Genomic DNA, 23,550 nt, shown 5'->3' with positions numbered 1-23,550 from the left:
TATTTTGCGAGAAAATCACGTGACAAATCCGCTTACCATGTTCAATGAAGATGTGCGATAACAGCGGATCGGCTGCTGCAATTGCAACCGTCAAATGCGAGATAACGTAGCAACTTTCGGTACAGATTTCGCGAGGAAATCACGTCACAAGTCCGCTTACCATGTTTAACGAAGCTGTGGGATAACAGCGGATCGCCTGCTGCAATTGCAACCGCCAAATGCGAGATAACGTAGCAATTTTCGGTACATATTTCGCGAGAAAATTACGCCACAAATCCGCTTTCCATGTTCTACGAACATGTGGGATAACAGCGGATCGCCTGCTGCAATTGCAACCACAAATGCGAGATAATCGTAGCAACTTTCGATACAAATTTTGAGAAAATCACGCTTCAAATCCGTTTCGTTGTTCGACGAAGACGTGGGATAAGATCGGGTGCTGCGGTTGCAACGGCCTCGTCGATCTGCCGTAATCAAAATCTTCTCCGCACCACCAGCCCTCGCAGCTTCCAGAAGCTCATATATATTCCCCTCCTCCAGTCTCGCCGAACCCCAACCAAACCCATCCACGCTTCATTGCCGTTGAGGGATTTCCGCAAACACCTCGCCCGCGCCCACCCCACCTCACCGCCCTCCGCAATGGCGAAACCCGAAGCCGGCCTGCGCAAGAAGGCGGTGGCCGTGCTGAGTCTCGAGAAGAAGCGCAGCTACGAGGAGGCGCTGGCGCGAGTCGACGAGCTTGCGGCCAGGCACGCGGGGTCGGCGCTCGTGCTCCACCTCGCCGGTCGCACCCACCACGCCGCCGTCAGCCGCGGGCGACAAGGTGGCCACAGTGCACCACGCCGCCACCGCGAAGAGTTACCTCGCCGAGGCCAAGCGGCTCGTCCCCAACTGCGTCGGCATCTCCGCTCTCCTGGCCAGGGTGCTGTTTGAGCGCGGGGAGTTGGACGAGGCGGATGCAGAGGCCAGCCGAGCCATCGGTATCCCCAACCCTGCCGACCCGGCGGAGAACAACGTCGTGTACACTGTGGACGCCCGCGCGAAGAACCAGAGGGTGGAGAGATGCAGGGAATCGGCTCGCGACGTGGTCCGATCCATTGATGCAGCGCGCATCACCGACATCGTCCGCAAGGTGCTCAAGCACGACACCGACCAGCCCGAGAGGATGAAACTGGCGAGCCAGAAAGCGAAGGATCTCGCCACCAGTCGCCCCAACTCGTGCCGCGCGCAGTTGTTCTGCGCACACGTGAAGCTCCAGTTTGCGCTCGGCCATGTCAAGGCCACTGGCAGGAGGTCCATCCTGGTTCGCATTCGCGACGACATGAACGAAGCGGCAAAGCGCTTCGATGGCTCTCTGGTGCTCGCCATGTTCCACGCAAAGCTCTGTTTCGTCCTGGGTTTCTATGAGGCTGCGCACCTTGAGTGTCTCCGGGCATTTGGCTTGAAGCAGCCTGTTGACCCCAAGTTGGAGGACGTCCCTCCTGGGTCAGTCAATGGAGGGGTGTATGATGATAGGTTATCTTCTATCTACCAAGACCTCTCGCGCTTAAAGCACAGGCTCTTGTTGGTGGCCAAGGCTCACTGGTGCTTAATGACAAGTGAGAAGCAGGATGGCTTCCTATCAGTGGGACTCGATGAGCTGCATAAGTACTATGATGAAGTTTACGAAGATGGCCACTGGGCTACAAGGACCATATCTGATGTATTGACATCTGTGAAGAAAACCGGGTCATGGAGGTTCTGGATTTCTCCCTATTGTATTGGCAAGAGTTTCCGGATGCAACATTCCCTCTTGGAACACATGTACAGCAAGCACCCGGCAGAGAAAGTCCTGCGGTCAGTCTTAGATCCAAAACTGAGTGATGATACTGATACATCCATGGATGATAATTCTTTGGATGAGATATCTGTCTGCAAAGATTCAGAGGACCATTACTTGTTCCAATTCAACAAGACGGACAATATATTTGAGCGTTTATTTTGTTCAACACCTAGCAGAACTGATGCAAAGTCATTTGCTGAAATACAAGAGGACAAATGCAAAGAAGGAAAGGAGATCCTACAGAAATTGAAGCAGATATTGAAGAATTTACCGACAAACAAACTGAGCGCTGAGGTCTGACAATTTTCCAGTTTGCATGTTCTTGTTTCAAGTTACTATTTCGTCTTTAGGTTCATGCTTGTGCAATGAGCTGACTACTGTCGTTTATCATACTAATCATCAACTTGTTTGTATGTACATACATTGCAGTATGATAAGGCCCGTCCAGAAATCCAATGCTTATTGCGTGATTTCTTCACGACTTCTGCACTGGATTATCGCATAGTCGTCTTGACCCTTGTGAAATCATTCCTATTGGTTCGTTTACATCTGCAGTTGTTTTTTCATAAACTAGGGCTAGTTATCTGTTTCGTTTCCTTCTACTGTGCACTGACCTATAAGCCTATAACCTTCTTTGCAGACTAAATTGATGAAATCCTCGAGTGGCGGTGATGCCACCAGTAAGAGTATTGACAATGATGATATTAATTCGATATTTCCTGAGGTTGCTGTTGTCCGGTATGTCCACAAACTGTTTCTCTCTTTTTTCTGGATTTACTTAGTGTGGTTCTTTTACTAAATTAGGTGTAGTGAAACTGAATATTTCATCCCCACTGCTTCTGAAAGAAATTGTTTTTTGCACTGGAACCTACTGAATAACACAGTGGTCTGTTTTACACTGTTGCTCAGAACTTTCTGCAATTGTGATATGTTAGGGCAGACTGCATTTCTTAACTATAATACTTATGAAAAGTTTGAAATTCATGTATATTTATGTATGATGTTTATTCCATGAAAATATGCCAAAACTAATTTTAAACTCTGTGTAAATTTTGGAGAGAGCAACATGTAGAATGGAGTTTTCAGCATATGGTGATCCAGTGACCATATATGGCTGAGCATGCATGAAACCAATGTATATTCAGGTGTGGATAAAATCAGCGCTTGATATTGGTTCAAAGGCTAATCCTATTTCCTTTTCTTTTTGAAACAAAAAAGGCATCTCACTCAGTACTCCTTATCTCCTTTGCATAATAGAATGGTGTCTGTCATTTGGTGGTTACCTAAATTTCTGTTCTAGTTAATGATTTTCCATATGCTCCTTTCTCTCCTTACTGTAAATTCAACTCTGTAGAAAGAAGCTGACAATAACTCCAATACTGCACGCTGACATTTCTGGTTTTTATTACTCATGCTTGTTACTTTCTCTTTCAAGACTTTGTAGCTAAAATGCTGCCTGTATATTGTAAACTGATATGCATAAGAGTATCACCCTCGAATTGATTTAGCATGATGCCTACATTACCAATTTTTCAAGGTTGACTTGTGCTATCTATTTCTATTTATTAGGAAAACCTGATGATAAACAAGAAAACGATGATTGCAAGATTTAATGTTAGGCAATTTGTCCAAGAGATGTTTGTTTCAGCAAACTAAGCAGAGTTTCTTATTTGCACAATTCAAATGTTAACTTTTGGTGATATTTTGTCGAACATATGCAATAAGTATCTCCATCTTTTGTGATTATAGAAAGCCTTTTGTTATTTTTTGTTTTGATCATATCGAACTCTGGTTACAAAGAACCAAATGCAGTTCTTCTACGCATAAGGAAGGAAGTTCTATTAGCTGCATGTATGGTCCTCCTTTTTGGAAGATTTCTTTGCTCTGGACAATTGGAATTTTGTTACTCTGGATAACTGGAATAAGTTCCTATTTTGTTTTTAGTATCGCACCTTTTTTCTTAAACATATTTTTGTCTTTGAGATTTATCATATGCACAGCTCACAAGTTCCATTATTCTTGTAGTGAGGTTCCTATTGAAGATAAGAGTTCTGGCGCGATGGGAAATAAAAACAATTCAGATTCATATATCAACATGTCAGAAAATCGAAATAAAATAGCTCAGAAGCCGGGAACATTTGAGATGGATATATGTTGTATCATCGCAAGTGGTGCAACAGGCCAAAAATATCAGCCCAGCATAGCAAAGGAAAATAGTGCCTCGATCTTAGGTACTGCCTTGTGATTCGAACGGTCAAAGCAAATTGGTGATCTGTAGAACGAGCATAAATAGGATTTTAAGTATATTTTCGTAAGTTATATAAATGCATTGCTCATAGATCGAGCCCCCTTTCTGAGTTTGTAACAGTTTGTGATAGTAGCTCAATGTAGTTCATATTCCATCAATATTTGTGGATACTGCAACGAGTCATTGAAATCATGTGAAAATGACTTTCTTATGCACACGTTCTGTTTCTGTCATAACGGATGATATATGACATTGAGTACTCGGTTATCCATAGAAAGTCAGATGCTTGGTTCCTAAGTCTGGTTTCCCAGATTTTGATGAGTACAAATCTTATTGCATAAATTCAGCTGGGAGTCTCGGAGTAGGCCTACTGATTACTGGGCTGGATTTCTGGATCTGGAAAACCTTTTGAAAGCCTAGGCCTGAGCCTGGACCACGCAAAAATCCGAACAGTCAATATTTTTTATCATTCTTGCAATAAAATCTTTTATTTGTATTATGTGGGTCAGAGCTGAAATTTTGTTCCTGTCCTTGGATAATCTGACTGGTTGAACCGCCCATGGATAAGTCTGTTCTGCATTACCGAGAGGCCAATGTTCTAAAGGCATTATCTAGGATTGGTAAGAGAAAGTTTCCCTAGAAAAACGGGCTATGCATATCCTCTAGGTCATTTATTTTGATAATATTGTACAGACTTTACAATAACTGAGTGTAACAAATAGCAAATGCAAAACACTAAGAAGCAGGTTCCACAATAATTGGATGACTATGCTCTGATCGATTAACTTAATCAAATGTGTCTAGTCAAGTCAAGTGGTCAGTACTAAACAAACCCAAACTGCTCTCTCCATAGAGGCGTCTCCCCCATCTTTTGAGCTCCAACAATGGTGTGCCGGTGTGGGATCAGCATGTGAAGTCTGCCCTTTTGTTAGGGAAGATTATATACCACTCGGTGAACCTGTATAGGATGATCTTTGGATGAGACAAGTTCAAGTATATGACGATGGCAAGAGTCTCTTCTTTCGTTGCTCGTTTGTTTTGCGTTTGATGAGAAGAAGATGATACGGAGTACATGTGTGCATGATAGGTGTTTTACCCCGGCCGCTCAGTTTCGGTAATTGCTGGTGAAGTTGTTGAGCACCAAGTAATTCTGCTCATGTTCGTGCTTGCGTGCGTGCTTGACGCCTAAGTCCATGAAATTAAGGCCGCGCTACGCGTCAGCCGGTTGAAACTAGCCTAGGATCGACTAACGCGGAGGCTGTAACAATAACGCGACCTAGCCGTATCGTCTTTACCGTCCGATGCTGCGTCGAGACGTGTGCAACAAATGGTCACAATTGATTCTGAGAAAACATAACTGAATTAAAATGTCACTTCATAGCTGTTAGGACATGTGGACAGGACAGCACGAGTAGACTAGGTGGCCCACCTAAAGTCCTGTCCTGACCGAGACTGACATACTTCACTGAGTGGAGAGAGAGTAGCGAGAAAGAAAATATCTTGTCCTGTTCATCTTCCCTCCCAGAAAGCTTCGACGATCCTGGTTCGATGCCCATTTGAGTTTCTGTTTTCTCAAATCGAAGTACCGCCTCCTCGCAGTGTCATAGTTCTTACCAGTACCTTTGGTTCGTCATGTCAGTCGACAAAGTTGCGAACCCACCATATGAGAGCTTTCTGTTCACGGACGAAGGTACAGCACGTACATGTATGGAAACCTCATGTCCTCATCCACATCTTTGTATCTTTCGATAGTGATGTTTTGGAACAAATCGTTTTTCTTCAGATTAATGGAAGCGCCGGGCGAATCTTCTTCAGAGTGTAGCGCTGCTCCGAACGTGAACATAGTCGGTGGACCAAGAAATGGTACAGATGGAGCAATTCATCCCCCACCATCTATGGAAGGTTCTTACGAAGAGTGGAGCGAGATTGGGGCATCAGTTGATGACAGTGGGGTTTCTGCATGTTCACGCAGGTCAGAAGTACTATTGTACCTATGTTTTTATTTCAACCATACACTATGATTGAGTAGTTAACAATGTGTTTGAGTTGTCAATAGGAGTACCTATTTACTTTGGGAAATCATACTGTGGGTTTGAGTATTTATATTTTTGATTCGGAACTTAATATTAGTACTGATGCCTCACCATTGATCTAGCCAGTAGCTGGGGAATGTAATATGTACATTGTACTTTTATAGACATTCTGTAGCCCAGTATGGAGAAAATACATGTACATGATGTACCAGATAGAAATGTGGACAGCATGAGTCTCCGAATATTCAGCACATGATTTACTGCCATGTAATGTTATCAACAATTTGTAGACAACAAAATACTATGAACATGTCAATATTGTGATTGAGTACTTAATATTAGGATTGAGTACTCAATATTAAGATTGAGAACTTTAGGTTGTGATGGAGTACCTATTTAGTTTCTGAAAGCATACAGGCGGATGTACCTTGATTGCCGTTCACACATTTTTACTTGTTAATTTGCTGTGTTTGTACTTTTCTCGTTTACATCCTTCTTCTATATTACTGCAGTACTAATTCAAAATTTGACCTGGTACCTTAGGAAAAAGTTTGAAATTGGCCCTTTGGCACGTCCTACGGTACCTGGCAGAGCTAGCGCTCTTGAAAATTCACTTAGAGGTTTCGCGCACAGGACGACTGATAATATTTTATGTCCAGATATTGGTCTATGCTTTGACTCTTTGCCTGAGGCTTACGAGTACTTCAATTTGTATTCTTGGAAAATTGGTTTTGGCATTCGTTACGGAAGGAGCCACAACTACAAATGTAAATATGGGCCAAAGAAGGACGTCATATACAAAACAATGCAGAACATTGTCTGTGGTTGTGAGGTAACATATCATATTTTCTTGGAAAGGAATAATTTTCCTGTCAGTACGTACTTAAGTAGTTGAATCTTTGCTTCATGCTAATTAGTAAATCTGGATGTATTTCAGGGATTTCCAACGAAGAAAAACACATCCTCTGTTAGATGTGGCTGCGGAACATTCATAAGACTCCTGAGGAGTGATGACCATGGTTGGTACATTAAGGATTGCAAGCTTGAACATAATCATCCGTTATCTTGAAACATTGGGGAGAAGTTGTGTTGGCCATCTCACAAGCATATAGATCGTTACACAAGAGAGTTAGTTCAAAACCTTAGACAGAACAATGTACCGCTCACAAAGGTTTACAACATACTTGGCACATACTTCGGTTCAACTGATGATGTACCATTCAACAAGCGATCCCTGGAGAACCTTTGTAAGCAGTTGTCAAAAGAAGAAGCTAACGATGATGTATGGAAGACAATGGAATTATTTACAAAAATGAGAGATGATGATCCTTCGTTTGTGTACACAGCTGATCTCGATTCGGATGGTAGAATTAGAACATTGATTTGTGTCAATGGTAAGAGCAAGTTGGATTATAGATATTTTGGAGACGCTATAACATTTGACACGACGTACAAAACAAATTTGTATGGGATGCCATTTGGACTCTTTGTTGGAGTCAACAATCATTTCCAGAGTATCATATTTAGTGGAGTCCTGATGAGACAAGAAACCATTCAAACTTTTGAATGGATTTTCCGCGAGTTCACATCATTGATGGGTGGAAAAGCTCCTCGAACTATACTCACAGGTATGTACCTTAGATGTACCGGCTTACCTTGATCTTTTATGACGGTTGTTATAGCAAGTACCTGAAGGGGCGCGTAGAGATAAACAAAAACTTTTCCTACGCGAACTCCCAAGATCTAGCCGAGGTAGAAGGCCACGAGGATTACCACTAGACGCGCAGTTGCGGATTATCGATGCGGCGCCTTGATGCAGTGCAGTCCCTCGATCCGATCCAGCCGATCCAATCCCGCGATCGTCGAAGTGCTGAACGTACAGCACCTCTGCCGGTATCCACACGTGCGAGGAGGAGCTCCGGCGGTGGACTGCTAGGTCCGGTGCGACGGTTGAACTGAATCGGGCTAGGGTTCTCAACGCATGAGAGTGGAAAAACCGTGCCCCTTAGGCATCCCACGCCCCTGCTTATATACCGAGTGGAAGTGGGCTCCAAACCTTGTGGCCCATCCACCCTGCGAGTCCAACTCGCATTGTCAGCCCAATTCCAGTTCGGGTCCAACCCGACCAAATACTTGCTCCCGCTCTTAAGTGTGTGACCCCGCAGGCTCATGGCGACTTGGACACGATTGGAGTCCGACTCACAATCGATCAATCGGTAGCGGCTCCTAGCAGAACATGCCGACTCCCAAGTACCATTGAGTCATGACGACGTACCTTCCAATATGACATACGTCTTAGTCCCTTTTGCCTCACGATATACCTTGTCGAACTATAGGCGATTAATCGTCATCCCTTTAATAGTTCAACTCTCTTCTCGATCTGTGATATACGATTCATCCGACTAACTCTTAGTCGATCGACCCGGTTAACAGTTAACCAAGTTGCGCATGGCCATGCTTCCCGAATCATATCACTCGAGAGGGCCCAGAGAATATCTCTCCAGTCGGAGGGGCAAAATCCCATCTTGGTTATCCACATCACACAGCTTGATTCTCAGTCAACCCGAACTCTGCCTTTATAACTGCCCTGTTACGGAACAACGTTTGACAGAACCTAAGTTGGTGATCCACAACTCGGATTGTGCGATAACCTCAGGTCTAAGGATTACATTGATTGAGACATGCAAATGATGACCTACTCGTTGCATCTCAATATGGGTCAGTCCGACTCGCTAAACTCTTTAGCCGAGTCCGTGTAAACTGGAATGACATCACCATGCCCATGACAAGTGGAACCGAGTCATCAGCCAACTTTCACATTAGTCTAGGTTATGTGTCCAGCACAACCTCAATGACTAAGGACAATTTAGTATGAACAACATGAATACATAGTTCCACAATCAAATCACATATTCAATGATACATATCAGATGTTCAAACAAGGACAACTTAATAATATTTATGAATACATTGGGAATTACATCATACATGATTGCCTCTAGGGCATATTCCCAACAGTACCTAATATGTATGCCATTTTGATTATTTCTTATGGTAGATTAATGTAGAGCAATGGAAGTTGCGATTGAACGAGTCTTCCCAAACACAACTCACAGTTGGTTTAAGTGGCGTGTTCTAAAAATGGCGAAAGAGAAGCTTGGGTCAGTTTACAACAAGTACAGTAATTTTAAAGCAGAGTTTCATAAACTGATCAATTATAGCATCACTGTTGTTGAATTTGAGTCTGCATGGGAAGAACTTATTGAGAAATATGAGCTGAAGGAACACCATTTTCTGAATGCCGTCATCGTTGGGCTAAACCATATTTCAATGGGTTTTTTTTGTGCCAAAATGACCAGCACGCAGCGTAGTGAGAGTCCAAATCACATGTTGAAAGGATATGTACCTCCAGGTGCACCAATGCATTTGTTCGTAAAACAGTACAACAAACTTATTGCCGATAGAATTTCAAAGGAAGATGCCGAGAATCAAAGAACTCGAATGGTACGGAACTATATTGTACTACTCTAATAGTACTATATCATACAATTGAACTATGTTTAATACATGTTTTCCTTGTTCTGCAGGGTGGTGTTGTTCTCAAAACAGGATGGCCTATCGAGAAACACGCAACAACAATTTACATGAGTGCTATGCTGGAAATGTTTAGTGATAACATATTCGATAGCGCTACGTACAATGTCATTGAAGTGGCACCCAATAAGAAGTATCTGACAGTACATTCCGACGCGTCGAGGAGACAAAAGTGGTCTAAAGTACATTACGGGATCACTATAAGTGACGATGGAGGGCACTATCAATGCGAGTGTGGTCTTGCTGAGCATATGGGCATGTTGTGCTGTCATGCTATACGGGTATGATTTAAGGAAAATGATTTGATTGATGAGGTTGATATATTTTGATATTTACTGCGTTCTGAACTTTTATTACTCTTTCAAAGGTTATGCTGCGGCTTGGGATCGACAAGGTACCTGATAAGCGATGGACCAAAGAAGCAAACGATGTTCTTCCTCATCATTTGGCACATCTACCGAAGGATAGAGGGTCCTTACGTTCACAGTTGTATCATCACGCATCCCTGCACGTAGCAGCACTTGAACTTGCTACCATTGGAGATAAGAATATGAGTGCTATCATCAGGTGCTAAAATATATAAGTGATGGGAAGGATAAATTTAATGAGATGTACCAACACACTGATGGATGCAGTTTACAGGAGATTATTGCACAAACAGAACAGCCTAGTCCTGCACCCGCTGATTCAGGGCAACTTCATGTGGGAGTGATTGCACTAGTACGTAATCAACCGGAAGGAAGGCCAACGAACACAAGAGACAAACCATGTTACGAGAAAGAGAACCAAGTTCTGCACGATTTGCAAGCTGAGTGGCCATAACTGAGGAGCCTGTAAATCGAACGTAGATAAAGTACCAGGGAAGAGAACGGAGCCAAAGTGTGGCAAATGTGGTGTAGCAGGTCATCGAAGGAACGTGTGTGGTACAAGTGTTGATGTGCAGATGGTGGAGTTTCAATTAGGACTCTAATCAGAGTATGTTATTCTGCATCAAGTGTTGCAATATGGTCCATGTATGTTACCTATGTAATTGTTTGTTAATGCATGTACTATGCTTGTTAATGTCATGGAGATTTCTGTATGAACAATTACATATGTTCTGATGTACCCGTTTAAGTTGCAACAGACTTGATTATGATAAATTTATGTTAATTGCAGTTGTTGTCATGCACCTGTAAGACAGTACACCTCCAGCACGTAGGATTATTACTAGCTGGTACCATACATACTTATGTGTGTACAGAAGTAGAACAATGTACCGTACATATTTTCATAGTGCTTAGTACGGTGCTAACTAAGTACTTAGGGTACTCCATTAGAAGTACCGCGGAAACAGAGGACCTTAAGTACCTGAAGTACTAGCGAGGCAAAATGATGCGAATATATCAAGTTGAATTAAATTGAAGTGTATACCTGCATTACAGCTCCGTTTGGTATGGTACTTCGTTGAAAAAACATAAGTAAGAACCAAACATTCTTAGTTGACTGGGCCAGTGCATTAAGTAAATTTCAAATATCCTATTTTGGGGGGAACTTGAAAAGGGGAGGGCTATGCTCAGCTAGTAAGTTCGAAATACATGGGAGGGAAAGCACATCCCTATATAAGGAACATCCCTATATAAGCACATCTCTCCTCAGCTGATCTTTTCTCCTTAGCAAAGAACAATCAAGGCTCGGGCACCACCAGTGATGTCTTCTCCAGAATCATCCATTCTTAGTCCTGCTTCATCTTCTTCGGTGAACGGACGTAGTCCTGATCATTCAGAGGTACATCCTTGCGTGAAACAGTACGTAAGTACATTTTTGAATTGGAATTTAATGTCTCATTTTGTAGGTGATTTCTGGAGAATACTCAGAGGATGAAGCTGGATATGCTCCAGATTTGGAAGAACTGCACGACGTTGCAGATAACGGGATTGAATTTCAATCCGACCTTGAGGAGGAATAAGACTCTGTAAGCTTCCATACACATCATAGAGCTTATGAATTTATATGTGCGCAATCATGATATTTATTTTCATCCGCAGCAGTACGAATTTGAGGCAGATGCTCCTCGTCGTATGGACGCGCGCACCGAATTTTGTGAACCTGGAGGAAGAAGTAGCAGATAATGGAATGAAGTTACCTAGTGGGAATGAGCCCCAAAGATGTACCGAAGGGAAGGATGAGGAGGGTAAAAGGAGGAAGTTGGAATAGCGTATTGTGTGGCGATGGGGTGTGGTTTGTTCTAGTGTTTTGTACGTACTTGGAATTACTCTGTAGTACCTCCATGTACCTTGATGTACATATATGTACCCTCGTACCTCTTTCCGTTTGTTGTGTTATGAACTGCAATCTAAAATACTTAGTCAACTGCTTTGAATTTTCAATAAATATGTACGTCGTACCTAGTTAGATTGGTGGTAACATTTTATGCGGATTTCTTGTCAGCAATGTATGTACCTAGGATTGGAACATATGTACTTGGTACAGCTTAGCACGTCATACTTGGGTAGATTGTTGCAAATATTCTATGGGTACTCCAGATTACGTGTACCACCGTTTATATGTGTTTTTGAAAATGAATAATTAGTATGAATATGTGTGCTGAGCTCGGTGATGTGGTATGTTTGCTTATATCCAAAATGGTTTTGTTCAGGTTTGGTTCTTTATTTGTTATTTCTGCGTTAAGGCAATCAATTAGGAGTGGGGACCACCAACCGGAGCTTTATAATAACCAGACCCTCCATCTTAGAAGCAGGTCAGGTCGTTCTGCTTCCTGTAGCTAGGGTTTGCGGATTTTGCGGCGAAGAAGCTTTTGGAAGAAAACGGCTGCAGCTCCGGTCGTCGCAATACCAGGGATTGATGGCGTGCATGGTCAGATTGAGGAGGGAGGGCCGCAGGCAATAGGTACTGCACATCAATCCCCCATTCTGATTTCATCCGGTGCGCTTTCCAGTTATCGTGATTTTCGATCGACGATCTGAACACATACGTATAAACTAGCTTCGGATCTACCATTAACTTTCTGCGATTTCATTTATTTCCGTGAACCACCTCTATCTCTTTCCTCCATATGTGCAGTACAGATTTGTTCATACTTTTAAACAACCTGGTTTAAATTTGATATGTCAAGTACATATGTGCAATCATATTTTTTGTCCTTCCATACGGAGGCACTGTACTGTCCTCGTATTTTATTTGCTTGCATACATACGCACTTGACTGGTTTAGTGTCAAAGTTGTCATAGCATGTCTTTTGATTAGTACATTTTAGTTTAATGGTTATTAGGGTTACCTGTAGCACAACTTAATATGGAAGTAGCACATTTTATGTATTAACAATGTAGGTACTAGTTCGTGCGAAGGGACACGTGCTACGTGATGTATATTTCAATTTAGTTAGCTTATTGAACAGAATGAATGTTTATAATTTCGTGTTAATTGGTTAGGATATGGTTACGTCATTCCTGAGAGGAAGGCCCATGGGTGGAGGATCTAGTTTTGGTAGTGTGCATGAAGGTACAGTTCAGAGGCAATGTACCATATGTACTTATGTTTGTAGGCAAGTACAGTAATGATCCGGTTAAATTAATCTGACTGTACTCATAGGTACTATATTGAAGTACGTTATTATTGTTGTACTAACTCAATTTCTCATTACATGCATCTATTTCGAAACATTCGTTGTATCATGGAAAAGAAATGTACAAATTTTAGGCTAGTATGATGTGATTGGATTCTAGTGTTGCTGACTTGCTCCTACAAATTTCGGTAGCAATGGCATCATCTTCAACGGTTTGACGTGGAAGAAGTGTGGGATCTGTGGCCCGAGGTCGCGGAGGTAGAGGACGTAGTGTTCCGCTCCCTGCTGACAAGATTTGGACCCCTAAACTCTTTGGCTATCAGAAGCCAATGATTCTTCATGAGATGTTCTCAAAATTTGATCCTTTGAAGCTATTGTTGATGAAATATATTACATTCGATGGGTTAGCAGAAATGCAGAAAGTGCAATGGAACAGGGAATTCTCTCTTTTCTGCCTGAATCAGACCGATGCGGATGAGGATCCTACGGAGTTTGAGTACACTGATGGTACCAGAGCACCCATGTACCCATCTCATGTGCATGATATAATCGGTCTGAAATCTGATGGTGTACATATTTCTGTAGAAGACGAGGATGTGCCTGAAGAGGTGACTCAAGAAGTATGCAGGGCTGTAGGAGTTAAGGAACTAACAATCTCCAGTGTTTGTGAAGTGGTTGAGAGGAGGATCGATGTACACAGCAGGAAGCAGGAACAAGAAGCTTTCCAAATTGGAGTTGTCATTTTATCCTTCGCATTCATGCTAGACTGCAGAGATCGTGATCCCAAAATACCGATATATCTACTTCCGTATGCCAGCAATGTGCAGAAGCTTAAATAAGTGAACTATGCAAGGTGTGTACTTGAAATTCTTGGTATTGCTGCAAGGAAGGTTCACGAAGCGAAGAGAGGTGGTTACTCAACATGCACGGTGGGAGGATGCTGCATTGTTCCTCAAGTATTATTTTATAGTACATAGTTGTACGTACGTTTCGAAATATGTTTTTTGTGCCACACATAATGCAATGTTCCTGTGGTGCAGATATTTTATTTGGACATCATCGATTTTGGTGCGTACAAAGCACCACAAAATGTATTCCAAAGAGTGAAGGCTTATGACAAATCAAAACTAGATATGCTTATCGGTATGAAGCGGAAAGAGCATAATGTTGATGTGAGCCAGTGGTATGGTAACTACAAGGTACATGTCATGTTTCCATTATTTGACAGCATAATGTTAAACATTTTGAACCTGTTACAATATATGTTATATTTCTTGCAGAGGAACGATCAGGTCAAAATTGAAGACAAAGAGAAAGGCATAGCTACTGGTTCAAGAAGAGCTAAGAAGAAGAAGTATAGGAGTCGAAGGCAATCTAGGAGGCAACGGCGTTTCAGTGCTTTGATGAAGGTTGTTGAGGAGCATCACGCTGCCGATGGATATCTTGTTGACGACCTGAAACGAGAACTTCAGAAACGGAAGAACGTTCTTCTGTACCGAATAGCAACACATATAGAGAATGAGAGTTCGTCCGATGAAGATACAACGTATGAAGCACATGGGATGGAAGGTACGTATCAAACTATTTGTTCTGATGGAGCGTTCTTGTATTAATTTTGTTGTAGAACACAAGTGTTCTGATGGGAAAAATTTGCGTTGCTGCAGGAGCGACACATTCAGTTCCTGATGATGTGACATCAGGTCTTCCATTTCACTTCTAAAGGAGCACACAATTTGTTTATTAATTATTTGGGATTAACTAGTTCTTTCATTTCATGTTTGCATAGGTGAACATTTCTGTAAGAGGTCTAATCGACTACCGCTAACTGCTGGTGTTTGGCAACGGCCAAAAGAAATTAGAACAGAAGGATCGGAAGGTATTTCATTAATTTTTTTCCACAATGGAGGCGGTAATATAGATAACGTACTTAAATGTAATAACACTCATGTACCATGTACAGTACGTCTCTTCGGAAATGATGATTACATTGGACAGGGCAGCAACATGAGTCGAGTTGGAGATAAGAGAGTTGCAGAAGGTAAGGAGTTAAACATGTGTTTGTCGTGCACATATCACTATTTATGTAACGATCAATAATTCATGGCTTATGTTAGTTCAAACGAACTCGGGAAGTCAATCTTCTAGAAGGTATGGTCCATACCTTGACATGGTTGTTGTTCATTGTGTTATGACACGTCTGTTGAGACACAAAATCCTTTAATCTGTAGACGCAAGAGCACTGGAGTAGAAGGAAAAGCGCCGACACCCGTTGAAACAAATATTGTGGAAGGTCGGTTTCATTCGTTAAATTACTATACATAACTGTAGCTTCAATTTACCAAGAGGTACGTACATTTTCAGTACCAGCAAGTCCAGAACCTATTCAAGAGGCTGGAAATGATGACATGGCAAATATTGAAACGGATGGTACTTATTTCTTATTTGAATTAAATTTACGGGTAAAAAAAGTTGTTGAGGTACATCCGTAAATAAAATATGAAATGTCGGTACTGTGTTGTTCACAGATGCAGGTACAGTCGGTGATGAAGGTAACAATTTAGATGTCCATTCGTCAATAACTATTATGGTTGCGCAAGCACTAGGGCTGCTGAAAGACTCATGTGCTCGACCTCCAGGAATTCCACGGGTTCCTGGACCCATGAAGTTCAAAAAAATTGTGAGGAGGTTAGTGACATTTGCACGTGTTTAATGTAAGTTGTGTAGTTCTTGTAAGTGAGAACACAGTATCATGCAGGACGTCGAGAACAATTGAGGGAGCATAATGGACAACATGTCTCTCATCACGTTGTTGGGTCAATTTCTCACACTGTTGTTCAACCTGAATCAAGTGAGTACATTACAGCTGAGTACTATACTATTATGTCCGTCAAACATAGTTCTGAAAGAACATAGACTTTTGTATTTTCAGTACGAAACGCCGAGTGCTGCAACAACCAGATATGTGAAGCAGGTGTGTTTTCTGTGGAATTTTCTGATTCATATGTTGTAGTACTTTCGATGTACTAGATATTTGCTCTGACCTTTTGGATGATAGGTACGGAATGGAATGAAGATGTCATAATTAATGACGTGCTGCAAGACATCCAAGCTGGTGCTGAAGTCAGCAGGCATGAAGGAGCAGAACTAATCGAGAACATAGCAGGTGATGATATTTTGCTGATGAATAAGGAACGATGCATATTTGATACCTGATATGTCTCCGTTTTCGCAGAACAATGTGAGGACCCGATGACTGTACGATGTGTCAATGTGGGTGGAGCAGACTCATCGCTTACTGGTAGTTGGAGTACGAAATAATTAGTTGAAAACTATATGAGCTCTCCTTTATTTAATGAGATAGCAGGATGTATGTTCTCGTACTTAATCTTGTTTTCAATTGTTTAGCCCAAGAAAAGGATGGAGAGATGTCAACCGTAGACGCATTTCTTGCTGACAGTCCGGTCGTCGGACCTGAAGGTTCAGTGGTAGATAAAGATCATCCAGGTCAGAATACAAATTTTGTGTAGCTAGAAATTATTTGTTCCGGACCATGCTAATTAGTTTGTTTTCCCATCACACGTGCAGTTGGTGTTATGAAGTCGGAAGATTTGAAGGTGTACCAAAGGTGCAACATAATGACTAAAGGCGCAAGCACTCATTAGAAGCATGGTACTTGTTATGGTTGTATTAGTTTGAACGTTGCTGTAAGATGTAAGTGATTGCGAGGTGATACTTTCTGTTTGTTAGTACTAGATGGAACTACTGGATTGTCATGTGAAGCTTCCATATATGTATGGTACTGAAAGAGTACTCTGTGCAGAAACTGTATTTTACATTGCAAAATTATGCTTGAATGAGGGTACTATACATACGTATGCAAGTCGTAAACAATGGGAAGGAACAGCATTGCAGACAACTTTGTTCATAGAAGTGAACCTATGTAACTGCGAGTCCATATGTACCTAAATGTACTTGGTTGTGGACACAGACAGCACAAGTGTACCTATTGCATAGTCTTTCCTCAGAGATAAAATGTATGTACATGCATTGTACTAGTGGATACGAGAAATGTACAGTTATGGTACGGAGGCGGTACATATTAGTACAATTAGGTTGTGGTACAATTATTTGGACGGATTAATTTTACAGATTTTTGCATTTAGACAGCCGTGTCCAATGTGAAATGAACAAAACGTTCATGGTTATTTGGTTATTTGAATGTTGGTGTTAACTATCTTTTATTGCCATCAAGTCGCTTCTGAAAATAACGTAACTCTTTGACCCTTAATTTCATCGGTAATAATTACATTACAGAATCTTTTGCAGGAATGTATTATTATATTTGTGGGGACCACCACCGGTAGTAACATAATATCTACTTCCACAGACCTATACTGCCGGTACATTGCCATCTTCCATCTTCCTCTCCTTCTCCGATACGTCCTTTCTGGAGACCGGGGAAGAAAAATCGGCGGCCGTTAGCGACAAGAACCCTAATCCCTTCGTATTGAGCGGATCTGTCCATCTTATGCGTTGGACTGTACCCTATCGACTAGTCGGGTACTGTACCTCATCTTTCACTCTTCTATTATGTTTTGTTTTGGACCTCACGGCCGGTCGCTTTCCCCTGGACCTTTGCTTGTGTTCTCAACTGTAACTCGCTTTCCCCTTCTGTTAGATGTTATTTTTTGTTGCAGGCGTATTACAAGGTTTTGTTGTATTTTTGAACTGACGTAGTACATTTAGGGTCTAGCAGTTTCGTATGGTCTATTACAGATCTGTATGCTTGTAATAATTTACTTCTCATGTTAATAGAGGTTTCGTTTTGTTGAATTAGTAATGCAGAATGTTATTTCATAAGTACTTGTTAAGTTGTTCCCTTTTAACAGTACCTTGAAGTACCAATTCGGAAAAGTACTTTCCGTACCTTCATGTACATGCATGTTCACACCTGTTATTTTGCCTTCTGTTTCTTAGAGATGGTTACGTCTGCTACCCGAAGGCTGTTGTTTCTTAGAGATGGTTACGTCTGCTACCCGAAGGCTGTGGAGAACATCTGCTTTCAGGAATGTAGAAGCCGGTAAGTGTAAGAATTGTAGAACCATTTTGCACAATTCATGTGTTTCATATTGCTTTCGTACCATCTCCTGGTGTACTAATTGTTTGATAGTACTTAATTTCGCGTAATAAAGCAATAGATATGTACTTGTGAAATAAATGCAAGGGATGGTTGCTTTAGTTGTTTGATATTGTGTTTTCGAAATCAAGAAATCATTACCTAATTGAGAACATTATCGTTGCTTTAATTGTAATATTAATCTTTCGTTTCTGTTAAATAAATGCACAGACATGGAATCATCTTCAAGTGTTAGAACAGGCAAGGCCGTGGGCGCAGAGGACGTACAAATCACGTACGTGCGGAAGAAATATGGTCTCCCAAGCTTTTTGGGTGTCAGAAAATCAGTACCTTGTATGACATCTTTTCTAATTCAACAAGTTCAAGTTAGAGTTGATGGCTGATATATCTTTTCATGGACTTTCAGAAATGCCGAAAATATTATTGAACCGGCAATTCTCTCTGTGGATTTTGATCCATACTAAGGCAGATGGTGAGCCAATTCAGTTTGAGTACTCAAATGGCACAAGGGTTCCAATGTACCCCGAGCACGTGAAAAACATTTTAGGTCTACGAGCGGAGGGTACACATATATGTCTGACGAAAGATAGCGTGACAGAAGGAACTGCTGATGAAGTGAGAATGTTGCTGGGTGTGGAAGATCTAACTCTTGCCAGTGTGCGTAGCATTGTTGAAAGAAGCATTGACGAAAATAGCCCAAAAGAGCAGCAGCATGCTTTCCAGATTTCAGTTATCATTCTGTCATTTGCTCTTATGCTGGACTGCAGAGATCATGATCCGAGGATGCCAAAATACTTATTTCCTTATATTACAGACGTTTCGGAACTTTGTGAACTGAACTATGCAAGGTGTGTACTTGACTGCCTTGGTGTAGCCGCGAGGAAGGTTTATGAGGTGAAGAACTGATATATGTAACTTCTGGTATTAAGTATTTGCAATGAATTATGGTAGCTTACGGTGATTCGTGCATGCGTTTTGCAGATCTTTTACATGGATACCATAGATTTTGCACAACACAAAGTGCAATCTTTGGCATTCCCAAGAGTGAAATATTATACGAAGGCTAAACTCGATTTTCTGATCAACATGGATAAGAACACACACAGTGTTGATGTTAGGAATTGGTATGGGTACTACAAGGTCAGTACATGAACATAGTTGTGTCGTTTAGGTACAGTCATAGATTATATTATTATGTCTCGATGTAACTATAGTCATGTATTTTTTGCACCGGAATGATCAGACAGAGGTACAACGTTCTGGTGTACCCGGACCAAGAAATTGAAGCGATCCTCCCCCTTACAAGGGTTCGATCTCTGTGCTTACTGTGCTAGTCCCTAGATCGACTCACCAGCACACACAGTTTCACGATGAAATATACAGAAACAAAGGTCAAAAGTACTTTATTACATCGCATCATCCAGAATTTAAATAGTACTTACAACCCCGCATGACCTCTTGGGCCAGCATAAAACAAATATTGTTTCATCATCATAAAACAATGTTTCAAAACTGCCGCGGAAAAGGGTAGAATAAAAGGGCCTCAACTACTCCACGGTGAGAGCATGTTAGAATGTAAGCACATGACCCACAACATAACGACGAACCTCACTCATCGTCGGATCCACCTGCATTGTTAATTGCAGCCACTACGTGGTCAATACATTTGAATGTATTGGCAAGTTCACCAGAGTTATAAAGGACCTACCAAGTACATGTATAATTTGGCTATGTGGAGTTTGGCTGCTTGCATAAAAGCATCATAGTTCAATCCTATCATTTTTAAACAAATAGTTTTAAAATCTATTGGACGCGGATAGAAACACCATGCTCCTATTAACCTAGGCACATTGAGTAGAAACATCAATGCTCCTACCCAGTTCAAACCATTCATTTTATTAGAAAATTGGAATGAGACCTTCCTTACAGCCCCAATATCTAGTTGCTCATAATTGTCCGTAACCGGGGACACGGCTAAGTACTTAGTTTGACTCTCGAGAGGTGGTACACTTTACCCGCAAGAAATCGACGTGTTAATCCCTTGCTGTCCTCAGGGTAGAGTAGCAACGGCATCGACTACAGGAATTTTCAGAACATAATCTCCCAGACCACCTGAGGGACGTGCCCCCACCTACACTGCTACATACCAATGTCACCTCGGATCCGGGTTCATATTTCTTACATCCATCCTGGCAGAGCCCATAATACCATGTGGTTGTACTGGAAGCTACTAAACAGGAAACTAATCTAGTCTCTGGTTACCCCGGGTGGCATTCCTTAGTTGCAACGCAGGCGCTCCCATAGAAATTGCGAGACGACTCATAGAAATGGACCCATAGAAATGGACCTGACGTCACATACATCTCCACTTCCTCAAAGCAGCCCACCCAGGACGGTTCATTGAATTACTTGTTTTGCCATACACTAGGAAAACCATATTGTAATTCAATAGTATCACATTGTAGTAATACCACCCTCGTATATTATCATAGCATAGCATTTTACTACCACGATGGCAATTGGTGGTAAGGACATGGTAAGGGTATCCTATACTACTAGGAGAGATCATAGCTAGCATAGATACAATGATAACCCTAACAATGCAACTAATGAAATCTAGTGCATAATAAAATAATGGGATGATGATCAAAGTGAAGTTGCCTTGATAGCAGTTAGTATTCAAGCACTCTTCACAATCATACAGTTCGCTCTCCGAGAAAACTAAACAATACAAACATTGCATACATAAACACACCACACAAACAAAAGAATATATGTATGCCATGATGTGATGCAAAACATGTGACATGAGTGGGTTCATTTTATTCGGGTGATCTACTGGTCCAAGGCATTAATAATTAAGCACATGTAATTATGGTTTTAAACAAATAGCAAAGGTTAGGGTTTAAACCCTAAAATGAGGTTTTATTGGCATCAGCCAAATAAATTAACTCAAAATATTTATTTCTCTGTTCCATAGGATAGAGGACAATAAAACAAATTTTTGGGAACTGGTTTCAATTAAAAATGACTTCTAAATAATTAGTTATGAATTAAATGGCATAAAACACTATTCTATAATTTGAATGTGATTCAAAAATTCAAATTTAAAATTGGACAGTGCCAAAAGGTTCTACAAGTTGAGAACTTTCCAAAAAGGTCAATTTTGTCAAATTTGGCCAAAGGGTTTAAATGTTATGAGCATTTGAAGTTACAGGAGCTTTTTTGCAAAAGTGCCATTTCTAATTATTCCAAGAATTAAAATTAGATTTTTCGTCTTATAAAATAGGTGCCACGTGTCACGTTCTCATTCGTCGGTACTGGTTCGTTTAAGTGAATAAAAATGGATCTAATCTCAGCCGTTGGAGATGGATGGACGGCTGAGATGGAACATGGGAGATTACCGGCGGCGCGAGGGTTCCGGCGGAGCTCCGGCGAGCGCGGGGACGCGGCGGCGGGCAGTTCCGGTGGGGATTCGGGCCGGGGAAGCGCGGAGACGAGGCGGTGTGGCACGGCGAAGACGATGACGGGGTCGGCGCTCCTCGGGGCGGTCGGACGCCTTGCCTAGGACGGCGCGAAGACGGCGGCGGGTGGCGGAGCTCCGGTGAGCTTCGGGCTCAGGTCGTCGGGCGCTGCAGTGCACGAAAGCGAAGACGGCGGGTGTCAAAAGAAGCACACGGAGAAAACGCTCCAGAAATTTGAAGGTGCGGGCGGAGTGGCTCACCGCGAGGTCGGCGCGGTGCGAGAACGGCGGCGGCGGCAGAGCTCTTCGGCGGCGAAATCTGGCAGCGTGGGTGCGTGCGAGTGCGGGCAAACAGAGGGGAAAAGAAGAGGGAGCTCTAGGCTTTATAGGGACGCGGGCGCGCAGCTTCGGGAAGGCCTAAATCGGCGGGGTGGCGAAGGTGCGCGGCGAGTCCGGCGCGGACTCGGCGCCCGTTTCCTAACGAAGACGAAGCTTGACAGGTGGGCCCCACCTGTCAGCGTCTGCGGGCGCGCGCGCAGGCTGGTTTGGTTCGGGCGCTGTCGGTTCTGGGCCGGTTCGGCCCAAGTGGTCGCACCGGTCCGGTTTACCCTTTTTTTTCTTTTTTTTCCCTTTTTCTCATTTCTTTGATAAATTTTGATTTTGAACTCCAAATTGGTCCAAATAAATTCCAGAAAATTTGTAAAATCATGTTCTATCATGTTTCAACTTTTGGGAGCAATTTCGCCTCAAAATAAAATATATAAAAATACATTGGCCCTATAAATGCCTTTAGGGCTATAAAACTATTTAAATAAAATAGGTTTTCAACTCCAAATAATTATCCAAAAATTATGGGATAGCTTATTTATGCAATAAACCCCTTTTATAAGTAAACCTTATTGGTTTGAAGATCCAAAGCTCAAATGGGTGTAAACCCTAGGGTTTAAATTGAAATAAAGTCTTTTCAAAGCCTTTTGAGATTCAAATTTGAATTCAAATATGCAATTGTGGCATGATGCTCATGGATGCAATGCATATGAAAGAATTTGAAATTTTGGGATGTTACAGAAATGAGAGTACCGATAAGAAGAAGGAGAAGACTGGAAGGCAAGCAAAGAAGCTCTAGCATTACACAAAATTGATGAAGGTGATAAAAGATCATCATGACTGAGATGTCTTTCTGATTGAAGATTTGAAAAAGAAGCTAGAGAGCAGGAAAAATGCTCTGGTGCAAAGGGTAACTGATTTCTGGAGAACGAGACTTCATCTGACGAATCAGAAGAGCGCACAACCTCTGATGTGCATGGAATGGGAGGTACATGAAATTTATCTGCACTTCTAACATGGTGTAATGGTATCATCTTTCAGTATAATAAAGTTATCTGTTAGTAGATGTTCAAGAACAGCAGCAATCAATACACGATGAGGCGACATCAGGTTCAATTTTTAGCACAGCTTTTTATACACTGGATAAAAAGATATGTATGTAATGGAGGTGAAACTAATTCATACAGCTAATCCATCGTTGAAGAGTGTGAATAGACTATGCACCGACGAAGAAACTGAAAGGCCGGCAGCAGTGGGCGGAGAGACAGGTGAAGGTACCGTTTTAAGAAATTATGCATTTGGGTTTTACATTGGATTTTTTTTGAGAAATATGACTAACATGAGTTGACAGTTGGACGAAT

The 23,550-nt window shown here is 41.9% G+C and overlaps 2 protein-coding genes across 6 annotated transcripts; both read left to right on the top strand.

The window, feature by feature from the left end:
- The first annotated feature begins 482 nt into the window (after window positions 1-482).
- On the top strand, window positions 483-4,343 carry LOC104581305. 4 transcript variants are annotated; one of them, XM_024463609.1, is made up of 5 exons: window positions 483-2,116; window positions 2,252-2,359; window positions 2,463-2,560; window positions 2,895-2,967; window positions 3,848-3,976. In XM_024463609.1, exons 1-4 carry the CDS (start codon window positions 1,166-1,168, stop codon window positions 2,938-2,940), a joined length of 1,203 nt encoding a protein of 400 aa, XP_024319377.1. In that variant the 5' UTR covers window positions 483-1,165; the 3' UTR covers window positions 2,941-2,967; window positions 3,848-3,976. The 4 variants fall into 4 exon arrangements, 3 of the variants coding, with proteins under 3 accessions (XP_024319377.1, XP_024319376.1, XP_010237574.1); XM_024463608.1 differs by lacking the exon at window positions 3,848-3,976 and having other exon boundaries at window positions 2,895-3,230; XR_002966509.1 differs by having other exon boundaries at window positions 485-2,116; window positions 2,463-2,967; window positions 3,848-3,922.
- A 1,212-nt stretch (window positions 4,344-5,555) lies between these two features.
- On the top strand, window positions 5,556-7,467 carry LOC104584500 (protein FAR1-RELATED SEQUENCE 7-like). 2 transcript variants are annotated; one of them, XM_024463610.1, is made up of 4 exons: window positions 5,556-5,760; window positions 5,854-6,042; window positions 6,647-6,935; window positions 7,041-7,467. In XM_024463610.1, exons 2-4 carry the CDS (start codon window positions 5,858-5,860, stop codon window positions 7,170-7,172), a joined length of 606 nt encoding a protein of 201 aa, XP_024319378.1. In that variant the 5' UTR covers window positions 5,556-5,760; window positions 5,854-5,857; the 3' UTR covers window positions 7,173-7,467. The 2 variants fall into 2 exon arrangements, with proteins under 2 accessions (XP_024319378.1, XP_024319379.1); XM_024463611.1 differs by having other exon boundaries at window positions 5,556-5,775.
- Window positions 7,468-23,550: the final 16,083 nt, after the last annotated feature.

This window comes from Brachypodium distachyon, chromosome 4 (genome assembly GCF_000005505.3).
Source record: "Brachypodium distachyon strain Bd21 chromosome 4, Brachypodium_distachyon_v3.0, whole genome shotgun sequence".
NCBI classification, from domain to species: Eukaryota; Viridiplantae; Streptophyta; class Magnoliopsida; order Poales; family Poaceae; genus Brachypodium; species Brachypodium distachyon.
The sequence above is the reverse complement of the archived record's forward strand: the minus strand, read 5'-3'. Positions and strand labels throughout refer to the sequence as shown.

Coding starts and splice junctions, on each gene's coding strand:
- LOC104581305 (XM_010239272.3), top strand. CDS start 1,166: ATGAAACTGGCGAGCCAGAAAGCGAAGGATCTCGCCACCAGTCGCCCC. Junction 2,117..2,251: donor CAAACAAACTGAGCGCTGAG/GTCTGACAATTT, acceptor CATACATTGCAG/TATGATAAGGCCCGTCCAGA. Junction 2,561..3,847: donor CCTGAGGTTGCTGTTGTCCG/GTATGTCCACAA, acceptor TTATTCTTGTAG/TGAGGTTCCTATTGAAGATA.
- LOC104584500 (XM_024463610.1), top strand. CDS start 5,858: ATGGAAGCGCCGGGCGAATCTTCTTCAGAGTGTAGCGCTGCTCCGAAC. Junction 6,043..6,646: donor GTTTCTGCATGTTCACGCAG/GTCAGAAGTACT, acceptor CTGGTACCTTAG/GAAAAAGTTTGAAATTGGCC. Junction 6,936..7,040: donor ACATTGTCTGTGGTTGTGAG/GTAACATATCAT, acceptor GATGTATTTCAG/GGATTTCCAACGAAGAAAAA.